This window comes from Sinocyclocheilus grahami, unplaced genomic scaffold (genome assembly GCF_001515645.1).
Source record: "Sinocyclocheilus grahami isolate Dianchi unplaced genomic scaffold, SAMN03320097.WGS_v1.1 scaffold126.1, whole genome shotgun sequence".
Classification (NCBI taxonomy): Eukaryota; Metazoa; Chordata; class Actinopteri; order Cypriniformes; family Cyprinidae; genus Sinocyclocheilus; species Sinocyclocheilus grahami.
The window spans coordinates 3,437,658-3,451,728 of NW_015505305.1; the positions used below are offsets into that span (position 1 = coordinate 3,437,658).

The 14,071-nt window shown below is 34.9% G+C and overlaps 1 protein-coding gene across 6 annotated transcripts in view; it reads right to left on the bottom strand.

Annotated features, from left to right (window-relative positions):
* Nucleotides 1-461: 461 nt before the first annotated feature.
* LOC107590261 (5'-AMP-activated protein kinase subunit gamma-2) overlaps nucleotides 462-14,071 on the bottom strand; it is a 43,587-nt gene continuing 29,977 nt past the window's right edge. For all 6 annotated transcript variants that reach the window (XM_016278946.1, XM_016278945.1, XM_016278947.1 and 3 more), the window contains 9 exons: nucleotides 10,588-10,646; nucleotides 6,083-6,128; nucleotides 5,938-5,992; nucleotides 5,509-5,635; nucleotides 4,845-5,010; nucleotides 4,701-4,738; nucleotides 4,466-4,612; nucleotides 2,924-3,017; nucleotides 462-1,245 (listed from right to left, as the gene is read on the bottom strand). In XM_016278946.1, coding sequence (XP_016134432.1) covers nucleotides 1,208-1,245; nucleotides 2,924-3,017; nucleotides 4,466-4,612; nucleotides 4,701-4,738; nucleotides 4,845-5,010; nucleotides 5,509-5,635; nucleotides 5,938-5,992; nucleotides 6,083-6,128; nucleotides 10,588-10,646 — 770 coding nt within the window. In that variant the 3' untranslated portion in view covers nucleotides 462-1,207. The remainder of the gene's footprint in view (nucleotides 1,246-2,923; nucleotides 3,018-4,465; nucleotides 4,613-4,700; nucleotides 4,739-4,844; nucleotides 5,011-5,508; nucleotides 5,636-5,937; nucleotides 5,993-6,082; nucleotides 6,129-10,587; nucleotides 10,647-14,071) is intronic.

A 14,071-nucleotide genomic window follows, 5' to 3' on the forward strand; every position in this document is an offset into this window, starting at 1 on the left:
TTATAACGACAACACTAACATAGCTGCAAAACATGAGGAGAACTTAAAATATGAAGTACTACAAACATTTAAAACACAGAAAAATAGACTTTCTCTGGCACTCATAGATTCCTCAGACAGAAGCTCTGCGTGCGTGTACAGCACAGTCGATACAAAAAGAGTTCAGTCACCTCATGGACAGGAAAAAAAGTGGGATTTTAAGATTGAATTGCATTGAACATCAAGTCATTGATCAGCACGTGGTTCTACTGCATAGGGGCTCCATAGATCTTTCCATCTCACACTTAGATATCACTCTCAAAATTACAAAAGTGCTAAATATACATAAACATTTTAATTATCATATACAGCATCATTTCAAAAACAGCAAGAAAATAATGAACACTCAAAGTGAAGAAATGTAGAGCTCTGCAATAAATAAAATGAGCGACGCACACTAAAACAGCAAAAAGGGGATTTTGTTTTTTTTTAACAACTGTAGCATTCACTTTGATATATTTAAACATTCAGTTAATCTTGTTCTATTGGCAACCAGTAGTGGGCTATAACTGCTGGACAGAAGGCACCATAGACCGATACAGAGGAAACCATTTCTGTCTCCATTTACAAAGCGACTGTGGCGGAGAAAGACTAAACGAGTTCCTAAATTTAGGAGGAGTAGTCAAAAGTACAAATATGTGAACCGGGCTCATACGCCACAAGCCGAAAATCGTATATATTCACGAGGAACAAACAGTCATAACATGCACTGAATAGTGAGATTATTACTGAATGCCCTGCGAACGCACAGACACCCCCCTTCAACAGAGGCGATTATGGTACAATTCGTAGTCTGTGTGCAGACCACTACTCAGACACCAGATGGCATAGTTTTAGGACTAGGTAAAAGTATAGTTATCATAGTGTGCGTGCAGAAGCTTAGTGTGATATAATAGGCAGAGTTCACAGTATCCTTCTGAATAAGAGATGATTCACCTTAATTGCCCCATGCGGCCAATACGTCCATCTATGTATCAATCAGATAACAGACGAATCAAGCAGTCCGTGTACCCATAAACCCCTTCTTTTGTCCTCTAACAGCACACATCTAGGTCAAGTTCGCTGGTTCCACGCTTTCATTCTGACATTTGTGGCCCAAATTTGTGGTCTCCGCGTCTACTTCAGTCTCTGACAGCAACGTCACATGACCCAGCAATCTCAGCACGCATCACTCCGTCTCCGCTTTGCTCTCCTTCCTGGACATACCTGCAAAGGTAAGAGAGTAGACATTATGTACTGTAAAAGGGAGGTCAGTTTTGAGTTGCAATACTGCTTACAACCACTAGCAGGCAGCTTACAAACATGTATTTTCAACAGGGGCTGCTCGGAGATCTGGATTCCTGCCTAACTTAGTTCCAGACAGCCTGTGATACGCCTGCTAGTAATAAGAACTATAATAGGTATGGCATATTTGTTTAGGCTAAAACCCAGAACTGAACATTTTAGCGCTTCTGTTTCCATCATCCATCAGCGCTCAATCAAAATCATCTTGATTTCCTGGTTCAGAGTGTTTTATATGAGTTGAAACATCTCCAGAGCAGGACTGTACCACAGGGCAGAATGCCTTTTGATCTGCGCATACTATTTGCAATATTAGCAGCATCACATCTGCAACTTAGGATTCATAACACTCTTCACAGAAGCAATTAATATGCAGTGTTATAAATTCACAGCCAACAAGGCAGGCACCCAGCACACCTCTCAGAAGGAAATTCAGAATGTTTGCGTTTTTTGCCAAAACAGAGAGAAGTGTATTATGTCACATCATCTGATCTGTTGTATATAGATGTACATCATATTTCATTGGTTATGCAGTTCTGCTCGTATGTTTACATACCACTTGCAAAATATGCAAACTGTTCAAAATTGTAACAAAATTGGAAATCTGGTAGACATCTTAAGTAGCTTCTGAAGGGCAATATTAAATGAAAAAATAAAATTAAAATAAGTAAAAAATTACACTCCCTGCTCTTAATGCATCGTGTTTCTTTCGTGAGCATCAGTGAACATTTTCACCCTTTGTAATAGTTATATGTTGTATAAGTGTGATAAGATGGATCCTAAAATCATACAGGCACTGTTGGAAAGGGTTCAAATATGCAGAAGATGCTAGAAAACTAAAGAATGGGCAGGACCTGAAGGGTATTTCTGAAGAAAAGTGGGCAGTTTAACTGCTCAGAACAAGAAAAGACTCATGAACAACTATCACAAAACATAAAAACAGTTGTTGATCATCCAGGTAATGACATTAAATTATTATTAAATTGAACTCAATTATTACTTTGTCTTGAGCACAATATGTAAAAATTTGTTATGCAAAACAGCTTATTCAGGAAAATTATTAAAAACATTACATGCAATTTTTATGATCTTATCTCGTTAAAATAATTAACATCTTCCATATCCTGCAAGGGGTATATACATTTATGAGCAGAAATGTATAATGATCTTACTGGGAAGACCTACGACATTATGTGTATGCATGGTTTGAGAGGACACAGAGTGAGTGGTTGAGTTACTGCAGGACACTATCCATCAGCAGACGGGAAGCCCTGCAGTGGGAGGGGCTCTGATGTACTGCAAGTGTCTCATTAATCAAAATCAGATGCGGTGAAATGTGGGCGTGCACACATACATACACACACACACACACACACACTGCCCTCTGGAATAAAAGCCAATCACGTCTGGTTCTGTGGTGGAAACCGAAAGTATAAGTTGGCACATGCCATCCTTGCACACATCATGAGCCAGGCAGCGGTCATGCACCGTCTTCTTGACCCCAGCAGCGGCAGCAGTGGCGGTAATACCTGTGGCTCGGGCGAGAGAGGTTGAGAGGAGGGTCCTGCTGGAAATGTGCTTTAGGAATGCTGAGCATTGATACCTGCGGGGTTGAGAACGAGTGCCTGGAGGATGTCCGACAGAGAGACGATGCCCACGATGCTGCCGTTCTCATCCACCACCACCAGTCTGTGCACCTGACCGAGGACAGAGAGAGATCAGCATCTAGAGTAGCCCTAGAGTACCTAGGAAAGCCAACAGCTCTAGAATATCTCCTCTGTACTGACCTAGAGTAGCTCCAAAATATGCTCTAAAAGATTGAGAACCAAAAGCAAAGATCAAGAGCAACTCAAGCATATCACCTCTATAGTGAATTATAGAAGCTCTTGAATTATCTAGAAACAAGAACTGAACTAAAATAGCATCACGATAAAGGTTAAGAGCAGCTCTAAAACATCTATTACCCAGATGATCTAGAATATCTCTTCTATAGTGAACTAGAACAGCTACAAAATATCTAGAAACAAAAGTAACGCTAGAATATGACCCTAATAAAGGCTAAAATTAGCTCTAGAGCCTCTATTACCCAGATGATCTAGAATATCCCATATATAGTGAACTTGAGCAGCTCTACTACATCTAGAAACAAGAGTGGCACTAGAATAATACTCTAGAGCAGCTCTAGAGCATCTATTACCCGGACGATTTAGAATATCTTTTCCATAGTGAATTAGAAAAGCTAAAGAATATCTAGAAACAAGTGTGACGCAAGAATATTATTACCACAATAAACAAAGAGCAGCTCTACAGCATTTATTACCCAGATGATCTAGAATATCTCTTCTATCTCTAGAATACATTACCAAGAGCAACTTGAACATTTTCCTCTATAAAGACAAACAGCAGTTGTAGAATATCTATCTGGAATATCTATAGTGAACAAGAGCAGCTATAGTATATCTAGAAAAAAGAGCCAGGCTATAATATCACCTGTTTTCAAGAGCACTGTATAAAATATCTTACCAAGAGCTGCTCCAGAATATCTATTACTAAGAGTGAATCTAAAAAAGAAAAAAAGAATCTATAAAGGGGTAAAGCACCTGCTAAATGTTACCAGAGCAGATGTATATCTAAGAGATGCTCTAGAATAAATTACTAAGAACAACCCAAACATTTTTCCACTAAAAAGAGCAAGAACATTAGTACAATATCTATTACAGCTCCAGCATATCTCATCTGCAGTGAACTAGAGAAACTACAGAATATCTAAAAAGACTATGAAGACATGCCTATCTATCAGCAAGATCTGCTCTAGAATATAGCACCAAGAGCAACTCTACAAAATGTCCTCTAAAAAGAGCTAGTACAACTGTTGACTATTACCAAGAGCAGATGTATAATAGCTATTGCAAAGAGCTGTTCTGGAATAAATTACCAAGAACAACTCAAAAAAGTTTCCTCTATATAGAGCAAGAGTAGTTGCAGAAAACATACAACAAAGAACTGCTCTAGCATATCTCCCAAATAGTAAACTACAACAGCTAAATAAAACGTATAAAACCAAGTACATATCCATTCTTTGGTCATAATAACAAGGTTGCAGATGAACCTTGAAGACAGAAATGAAGGCAGCAGAAAAGCTCACCTCAGCCTTGACTATCCGATCTACTATCGTTTCCAGTGTCTCAAATCTGTTGCACTTCATGACCCCTTCAAAGTACTGTGATCTGTGCATCAGCGCCTGTGTCACACTAATGTCAAGGTTGTTGTACATCTTTTCAGCAGCAAGATTCTACAAACACACACAGATAATGAAAGTCTGGAGAACAGGACAAACTTTTTCCACACTCAATAATAAAATAAATACATAACATACTTACAATTACATCAAATTTGGAATAAATATCTACAACTTTTCCTGAAAGGCAAAAAATACAAAGAAAAAAAGGTTTAAATAAGTCATTTCATGAGTGTAAGAGTATTGGAATGCACAAAATCTGGCTTTTTTTCCTCTTGAATCATACCTGACTCATCCACCACAGGCAGTGCTGACACTCTCCTCTCCACAAAGATACTGAGTGCTTTGATGATTGGCGTGTTGGGGTGGATGAAGGCGATGTTGCTGTAGGTCCCGATGCTCAGCTCCTCCAGTGTCTGCTTCATAAAGGCGGGCTTTGGCATTTCACACACCTGAGACACACAAACACAAGAACTCTGTCAGCTTTTGAATATTTTAGAATTCAAACAACATAAGAATATGAATAATTTTAGTAATTATATTGGCTGTCTGCCCTGTTTGTCAAACAAAAAACACTTTCTGAGACTTTAGTATATAAAGTACATTTTATTTCCCATTTCAGTGCAGTTCTATGTAAGCTGTACTGCTGAGGCTTCAACTAACCTCTGTCTTTCAAAATCTTTGTGACATTGTCCAGAGAGATGGAAGTGGTTTACACTGCTGAAGTATTTAAACGGCCATGGAATTGTGATCAGATAGATGACATTAATCTAGGGACTGTTCTCTTCCTCTTCATCTGCTCTACCCCTTCCTTCCTCTGCTCTTTTTCATCCTACTCATTCGCTTTATTACAACATCAGTTAAACCTCAAACCCCGGCAAAAAAAAAAAAAATACATAAACCTTACTAAATGCACAAATGATATACATAGAATATATTGATGAACTTACAAACAGCTGAAGAAATTTCAGGATCCTTTTGTGCGTCAAAATGTAAAGTGCATTTCCACTGACAGGGTCAATGACAGGTAACCGGTGGATCTTGTTTTTGATCAGTGAATACACAGCATCAAATATGCTGAAGCACAAAAAATATAGTGACAGAGAAAGTCAATTTCACTGCGGTGACCTGAGGAACAGAAGGGCAACTTCAGAGGACCCTGATGAAATTCAGAGTTTTGCCCTTCAAGACGACATGCACTGAATTATTTAATAAACTGAAAATATAAGCCAACAAGACAATGCACACAGGAAAGGGCAATACATGAGAGGATAAGAGTTTGCGGTTTACTAAATGAACTCTAGCAGTTCACTGTAATGTCCTCTTCAACATGTAAGATCATCCTACAGCATGTGACGTCCCATAGTAAGGCATAGTACCTTGCATCTGGTGATATGTTCACTAAAGGCTTGAATGTTTCTTGTAGATAGAGCTCTGTTGTCAAAAAAAAGAAAGAAAAATGAAATAACATCTAGAAAACAAAACAGCAAACACTGGAAAGAACCACCTGTAAGGATTTCTTACCTCTCCACGTCTCAATTTTATGCTCCTCAAGCTCATAGATTTGTACCTGAAACAAAACAAAAGATTGTTACTCAAATTGCAAAATTCTCACAGTATACAGTAATAATAATAATAATAATTATTATTATTATTATTATTAGCAGTAGTAGTAGTGTTTTTAAATATTAGTATAATTACATAAAATTATAATACATTTAAAAATAATTATATATACATAAAATAGTTATTACAATAAATTTTTTTTAACTATTAATGTAATCTAAAAAAATATAAAAATATAAATTATGTAAAGTAAAATAGCAATAACTTAACCATACTTATAAAAATAACAATAATAATCAACATTCTAATAATTATTATTGTTATAGGCAACTATTATTATTATTATCATCATCACATCATAATTATTTAAACATTACAATTACATAGTTATTATAAATTATTTTATTATTATAAATGATCGTTTTTACTAATTATTCTTAAAACAATTAATATAAAAATCTTAATGAAGTGACAATAGCAATATGTAACTTAATTAATGTTTATTTATAGTAGCAATAATAACATATTATTATTATTGTTATTAGCATAATTCGACAATTAAATTTACAATAATAATAGGTTTAAATGTTTAATAATAATGATAATAATAATGATGTAAACGAGCATATTTTATAACTATAATATTATGCATTCTTGAGCCATTGTGAGCAAAGAGAACGTTAATATCCCTCATTTGACCAAAACCATTGCATCAATTACAAAAATAAAAACAAACAAAAAAAACTTTTTCTGCAACACAATCGGACAGCATCTGTTGACTAGTGAGAATTTCAGACAGATGAGGTACAGGTGTGTGTTCAGAAACTAAGAACAGCTTTAGGTACTGATTCCTGGAACTGGTAAAAAGAGATAGAGATACAGGAGTGTAGTCCCAACCTTTAAGAGCCGTAACGCTGACTGAGTGAAAGTGAGACACAGCGAGCCACACCACACTGCTGATGCAGGTTAACGTCTAAACCCACATGACTAATCATAAAAGCATGGCTTGTTATTCGCAATTATGTGTTGTGGCTGGGTTGTTATAGGTCTGCGTGACTCTCGATGTCTTAGGTCTAACTGAACGGAGGAATTATGGTATTCTTCTGTTGCCTGACGACGAGTAACTTTAACCGGTTTTTATGTGAATTTAAAGACAGCCTGATGCTTTGTTTCTATACTATTTGTGGGTGGCTGTTTGTTGTTTCACCTATCAATTCGTGTCGAAAAAGTATAATAGGGTAAATCCTGTACAGTGATTTATCCTATATAGCAGGGGTGGCGAACTCCGGTCCTGGAGAGCCGCAGCCCTGCAAAGCTCAGCTCCAACCCTAATTAAAGCTCCCCTGCCTATTGTTTATGCAATTTACGAAATTATATTTGATTTTTATGAGTTATTTAGACGTAATGCATGTTTTTTTATAGAGTTACTTCCTTGCGTTGACAATTTAAATGCGCTGCATTATTTTGCTCATTGCGCCCTCCTGTGGCCTCGGGAGACAAGACAAAAGTTTCTTTAAGACCTATTTAATCTGCATATAAAACATTAGAAATGAGATTTCATTTTTATTTTGTGTTTGATTGTTAAAACAAAATTATTTGTTGTTCGTCTCAATAAATTGGGTTAATTTAAAAATACAGTGGTTAAATGAAAAAATAAATCTATTGCTCTTCGTTTTAAAAAAGGTTATAAAAAATGTCAATAATTATCGATACCGAACGATATGAAACATTATATCGTTGATACATTTTTTTAGCTATATCGCCCAGCCCTATGTGCTACATTTTAACATTTAAGACTTCTGGGTGTAAATGATTTCTGTTAAGACAGGCTGATCTTTTCAAATAGTTTCATAGTTCACTGGATTGTTTTTTTGGTCAGGCTAAATTGCTAAACACTGAACTGGTGTTGATATTTAAATGTGGGCCAAATCAAACCCATGAGGTGTTCTGAGTACTATTTCAAATAAATGCTGTTATTTTGAACTTTCTATTCATCAAAGAATCCTGAAAAAAAGCACCAGTTTTCAATATTAATAACAATAACAAATAAATAAATAAAATAAAAAAAAACTCTTGAGCACCAAATCATCATATTACAATGATTTCTGAAGGATGTTGCGTCAGTCTAGTGGAGATTATCGTCAGTATTTTGCATACGCATATGAATATAAATAATTAAGCCACAGCTGCCTTTCCTCTAAACGCAGGAAGAAGCTTTACAGCATTTTCAACTACTTCCTGTGTCTGCAGAAAAGAAGTGATGGGGTGTGAAAGGATGAGAGGATGTTGCTTTTATTCAAAGTGATTAGTGGTTTCTTTGCTCTTGCATAAATTCACATGAATCTATATTTAAGAACAAAATGCTAAACAAGGATATGAGTTTCTGAATATTGATGAGCAGGAAGAGAAGTTGTACTAGAAGAAGCAACTCCATATCGTAAATTAAAGAAAATATTAAATGACAGCTGTATAACTTCATAAACGATGTTAGAAAATAAGCAATTTATTTACCATCCACATCACATCACAACTACTTAAAATGACTTTGAGGAGCAATTATTAGCACAAAAGACAACAGACGCTGAGGTGTTTCTGGAATGTTTGATTCTGATTCCTGAGCTCGGTGTGATCTGAGCACAGACATGGCAGAGCGCTGTAGGTTATTTGAAATGATGTGAGGTTCACAAAAGTATCGTGGCTATAAACAGCCTGTCTGCCAGCCAGCAAAGCTAAATGCAGCACTTTTACTGTATACATGTACACTTCATATCACTGAAGTATTAAGAGACGAAGCAACACTTTTTTTTTTTTATTAAATAAAAAAAATTAATTACATTTCTCAACACAATGGTGCATGAAATCAAGAAGTTTTGGGCCTAAAAGTTCAGTATTTTTGCTGAAAACTAGAAAAAATTACTTTATATTTGGCCATCCTTATGTTATGTCATATAGAAAATAATAAAATAAACAAGAATAAATAGACACATAAATAAATAAAAAATACTGACATTTATTAACACAATGGAGTCTGAAATTGAGAATATGTTTTGGACACAAGAGTTTGGTATTTCCTCCGAAAACTAGAAAAAAATAACATTAAACTGCCATATACAGTGGGGAAAAAAAGTATTTAGTCAGCCACCAATTGTGCAAGATGAGAGAGGCCTGTAATTTTCATCATAGGTATACCTCAACTATGAGAGACAAAATGAGAAAAAAAATCCAGAAAATCACATTGTAGGATTTTTAAAGAATTAATTTGCAAATTATGGTGGAAAATAAGTATTTGGTCAATAACAAAATTTAATCTCAATACTTTGTTATATACCCTTTGTTGGCAATGACAGAGGTCAAACGTTTTCTGTAAGTCTTCACAAGGTTTTCACACACTGTTGCTGGTATTTTGGCCCATTCCTCCATGCAGATCTCCTCTAGAGCAGTAATGTTTTGGGGCATAAAATAAAATAAAATAAAACAAAACAAAACAAAACAAAATAAAATAAAATAAAATAAAATAAAATAAAATAAAATAAAATAAAATAAAATAAAATAGTTCATGAAATCAAGATTATGGTTCGGGCCTAAGAGTTCACTATTTCTGCTGAAAATTTGAAAAAAATAACATAAGAAATGCCATATATAATGTTCTGCTATATAAAAAAATAAGAAAAGAAATAAAATAATAATAAAATAATGAATAGCTAAATAGCTATGACATTTAACACAATAGAGTCTGAAATTGAGAGTATGTTTCCGGCCTAAAGGCCGGGACACACCAAGCCGACGGTCAGGCTAGCTTGTTTGGTGTGTTCCACTCGTCGGCACTCGTCAGGCTCACGTCGAGCCAGATTCAACATGTTGAATCGGTATCGGGGCCGTCGGTGTGAGTGAGAACTCTGATTGGATGTTCAGTTTAGTGAACGAGAGTCAGTGCCTGAGAATTAAAGCGAGAGTGATAAAAAACAAGCACGTAAAAGGCGGCGGTACAGACAGAAGACTGTTTAAATATTACGTGATCTTTCCCAATCATTCTAATACGCAAATGTTTTCATAACAACATGAGCCGCTTAAAATTATTAAAGTTATCAACGTTACTGATATTCAAAATGGTAAGCAAGCGCTGCTTTGTTTACGTTTCGTATATCTACGATTATCTCATATATCTTTGTTTCGGTTTCTCCTTTTGAATGACAAATATATACTATTGATAGTTGCTGATATAGACAGTTAATTCCTCTCACGCATACGCAGAACGCACGTGTTAGTTTGCCGTCGGCTGTAGTCTGTGCGGTGTGTTCGAGCGCAGCTTTTTCGTTCGATGCGAGGCGACAACACCATCGGCTTTCGTCGCTGCTAGTTCTTTGAAGACAGCTTGGTGTGTCCCAGCCTTAAGAGATCAGTATTTCTTCTGAAAACTAGAAAAAAAAAAAAAAAGAAAAAAAAAGACAGAATGCATTACGTACCATGGGTGATTTGTAGTATCTGTGAAGTATGTTGATGAAATCTGTGATGGTTAGCATGCCTGCAGAGAAACAAGAAAGACGTATTAAGACTTTAGTGTGGAAGGGCAATAACCTGGAACTCTTTAGTCTTCATTTGGACCACCCTTAAACCAGAAAAAAAGACTGTAGGAGAACATGGGGCGATAACAGTTTCCCTTCAGAGTACAGTGGAGCTCTTTGAGTAGGGAGCTTTTTTACGGGATGGCGTTTTAGCTAGCCATGAGCTAAAACAGATCTCAATATATAATCTTAACAGACTTAATCCACACAGATGAGCATGATACTGATGGAGACAGTAGGTCAGCATCACTGCTGTGTCCTAGAGGAGAGTCACATAGGAGTGCTAAGTGTTATCTGAGAGGGCCGTATTTAAAATATTACATAAACCCTGGCAGCAGACTAGTGGACACTGTCTAAATCAGTGCCGGAGGAAAGCAGAGAGAGTTTCTGAGACGCACACACTGCCACAGCGTAATCACTCTCTTGATTAAAAGGTGATGAAGGGTGCAGGCGTATTTATATCTGTTCCTGCCAAGCCAGCCCTCACTGTGTCCTCAGTCTTAATCAGCAAGAGGAGAAATGAGGGACTGTGGTGTTTGTATTTTCTGATTCATTTTAGTCAAATAGTGTGTTTGGACTGTTTGGTTAAATAATAAGTTGACAGAACTGATTAGTGTCAGTCATCACTCAATAGCGTTCCCAGAAAACCATGGGCAGAATTTTTGTAAACTTATAAAATTATGCAATGACTTGTGCAAAATTTGATTGGTGAACAAAAATGAGTCAAATCAAGAATCACTTTAATTACTTGTAAGATTTGTCAGAGTAAAACTGTGAGATGAGTGACAAGGTGGAATCATAAGGTATTTAAAAAAAAAAACATTTAAGAACAATTTAAGTTTTTTTTTTTAATATTAGTTAATATAATTTCATTATTTTATTAAAAACATTTATTTTAAATTTATATTAATATAATTATATTTACTTTATATCATTTTTATTTTATGTATTATTATTATTATATAAAAATAAATAAAATATTTAAAATATATAGTCTAATAAAATATAGACTATAAATAAAGTGTATTTGCTTAAGTTTCTGCATAACAGATTTATGAAATGTTTATTATTCCAGCATATCACCCACCTTAGTTTTATATAGTTCATAATTTTTCAATATTTTTCAAAACTAACATAATTTTAGGTACTGTTTATTTAGCTTATTTAATAATATTATCATAATTTTTGTTTGAAATATATATATATATATATATTGTATTACTATTATATATAGTAAATAATATGATAAAATATTATTAATAATAAACATTTATTTTTCAAAAATAGCTATGTATTAAAATTATAGCAAGTTAATTAAAACATTTGGTTTAATTCATGGGGGGGAATCAGTTTTCAGTTATGTTTTTTTTAAGTATGTCACCCATCTTTCAGTTTCATGCAGTTCTTATGAGTTATTCACAAATGCTTTGCAAATCAGTATGACTTGACAGAGAGAACTAATTAATTTGTTATATATCTGTTGAACTCCCAGACAAGTGTTCATACAGTCAAGTGATTCACAGATGTTTAGTGATTCAGTTTGACTGCAAACCAGTTCAAAAGAACAATCATCTGACATCACAAGTTCATAAAGTCTCATAAAGGAAGTGTGCCGAAATCAACTGACAGTGTAGATTTACAGAACAGCATCACATTCCCCTGATCAGAGTGCAAATGATTCCTTTTTCAGCTGAAGAGCTGTTTATAAGCAGGTGTTGGAGCCGTCGTGGTGATTGAGTTAAGTTGAGAGAGACTCCTAACAGAGCTCTCAAAGGTGAGAGGTTTCAAAACCCCGCTAATTAATATCACCTTTCCCTCTGACAAACACACACAGCTCCTTTCAACATCAATAACTCCTAATAACAACATGAGGGTGAGTAAACGATGACAGAATTTCTTTAATAAGTGCTTTTTAATAAGACTCAGCTCTTTAATACAACTCAGCACTTCAGACACTCAAATGGCCCTTTATCAATGCTGAGAGGCTTGTGGTAGACCAGCACACATTAGCAGCCTGGGGAGAACAAGCAAATCTACCGAAACAGCCACATCTGGCCACATTAAGCAGGAAATATGAGGCTTTATGAGGCTGAGATTAAATTTATGAATGCATTCTATTTATCAGATATGTGACAGTCTTTACAGGGGCTTGTTAAAGACTGCAGTACGGTGTTTTAGTGAGCTGGATCCTGTAGTTTGTCTGTTATGATTGTATTATCTCTCGAGAGGCCAGATACTGTCGCTGGAGACCTCAGAGGACATCTATTGAAAGTAGATATGTGATATCCAGTGGATGAATCTCTGAGTTGCTCCGATGACTCATTCAGTGTCTGTGGTTGATGTTGAGAGGAGATCCCAGCAAAAGGACGAGTTTTATAAGATGAAGGTACTTAAAACGGCTAATACATTCTTTTAAGATCAGGATTAAACGATTTTACCAATGATGTAATCAAGGACTCGTCTCTTTTTTTATTGATTTATCTAGTCTCTCTTAAAAGAACAGTTCACACAAAAATTGAAATTCTGTGATCATTTCCTCACCTTCACCACCGAGGCTGAATGCACTAAAAGAGCTGAAAGAGTTATGGCAGGTGGATTTTCAGTTAATTAAATTATTGAACTAAATAAAATTGAAAGGAAATTTTTCTAAATATCTCCTTTTACATTTCACAAAAGAAAGAAAGTAATATGGGTTTGAAAGGACATGAGGCTGTGTAAAAGGCAGTATTTTAATTCCTGGGTGAATATCTACTTTAAAAGATAACATGATAAATTAACTCTAACTTACTTTTTTCATAAACAAAAAATATAAAGTTTAGGGTAAGTAAAAAAAAAAAAGAAATCATTACTTTTATTTAGCAAGGAGGCATTAATCAAAAGTAACAATAAAGACTGTTTCGTAGTTACATAAATTCCATTTCAAATCAAAGCTGCTCTTTTCAACTTTCTATTAAATCAAAGAATCCTAAAAAGAAATAAAAAATCAGTTCGCACAAAAAAAATATATTAAGCAGCGCAACTGTTTTCAACATTGATAATAATAAGAAATGTTTCTTGAGCACCAAATCAACATTGCAATGATTTGGAAGGATCATGTGACACTGAAGACCGGAGTAATGATGCTGAAAATACAGCTTTGCATCACAGGAATAAATTACATTTATATCAAAATATATCAAAATAAAAAAAAAGGTATTTTAAACTGTAATAATATTTCACAATATTGCTGTCTTTTGATCAAATAAATGCTGCCTTGGTGAGCATAAAACGTCTTTCAAAAACATTAAAAAACATTTAATAAAATAAATAATAAAATAAGAATATAAACCCTAAGAAAAAATTTATATATATATATATATATATATATATATATATAAATTATATA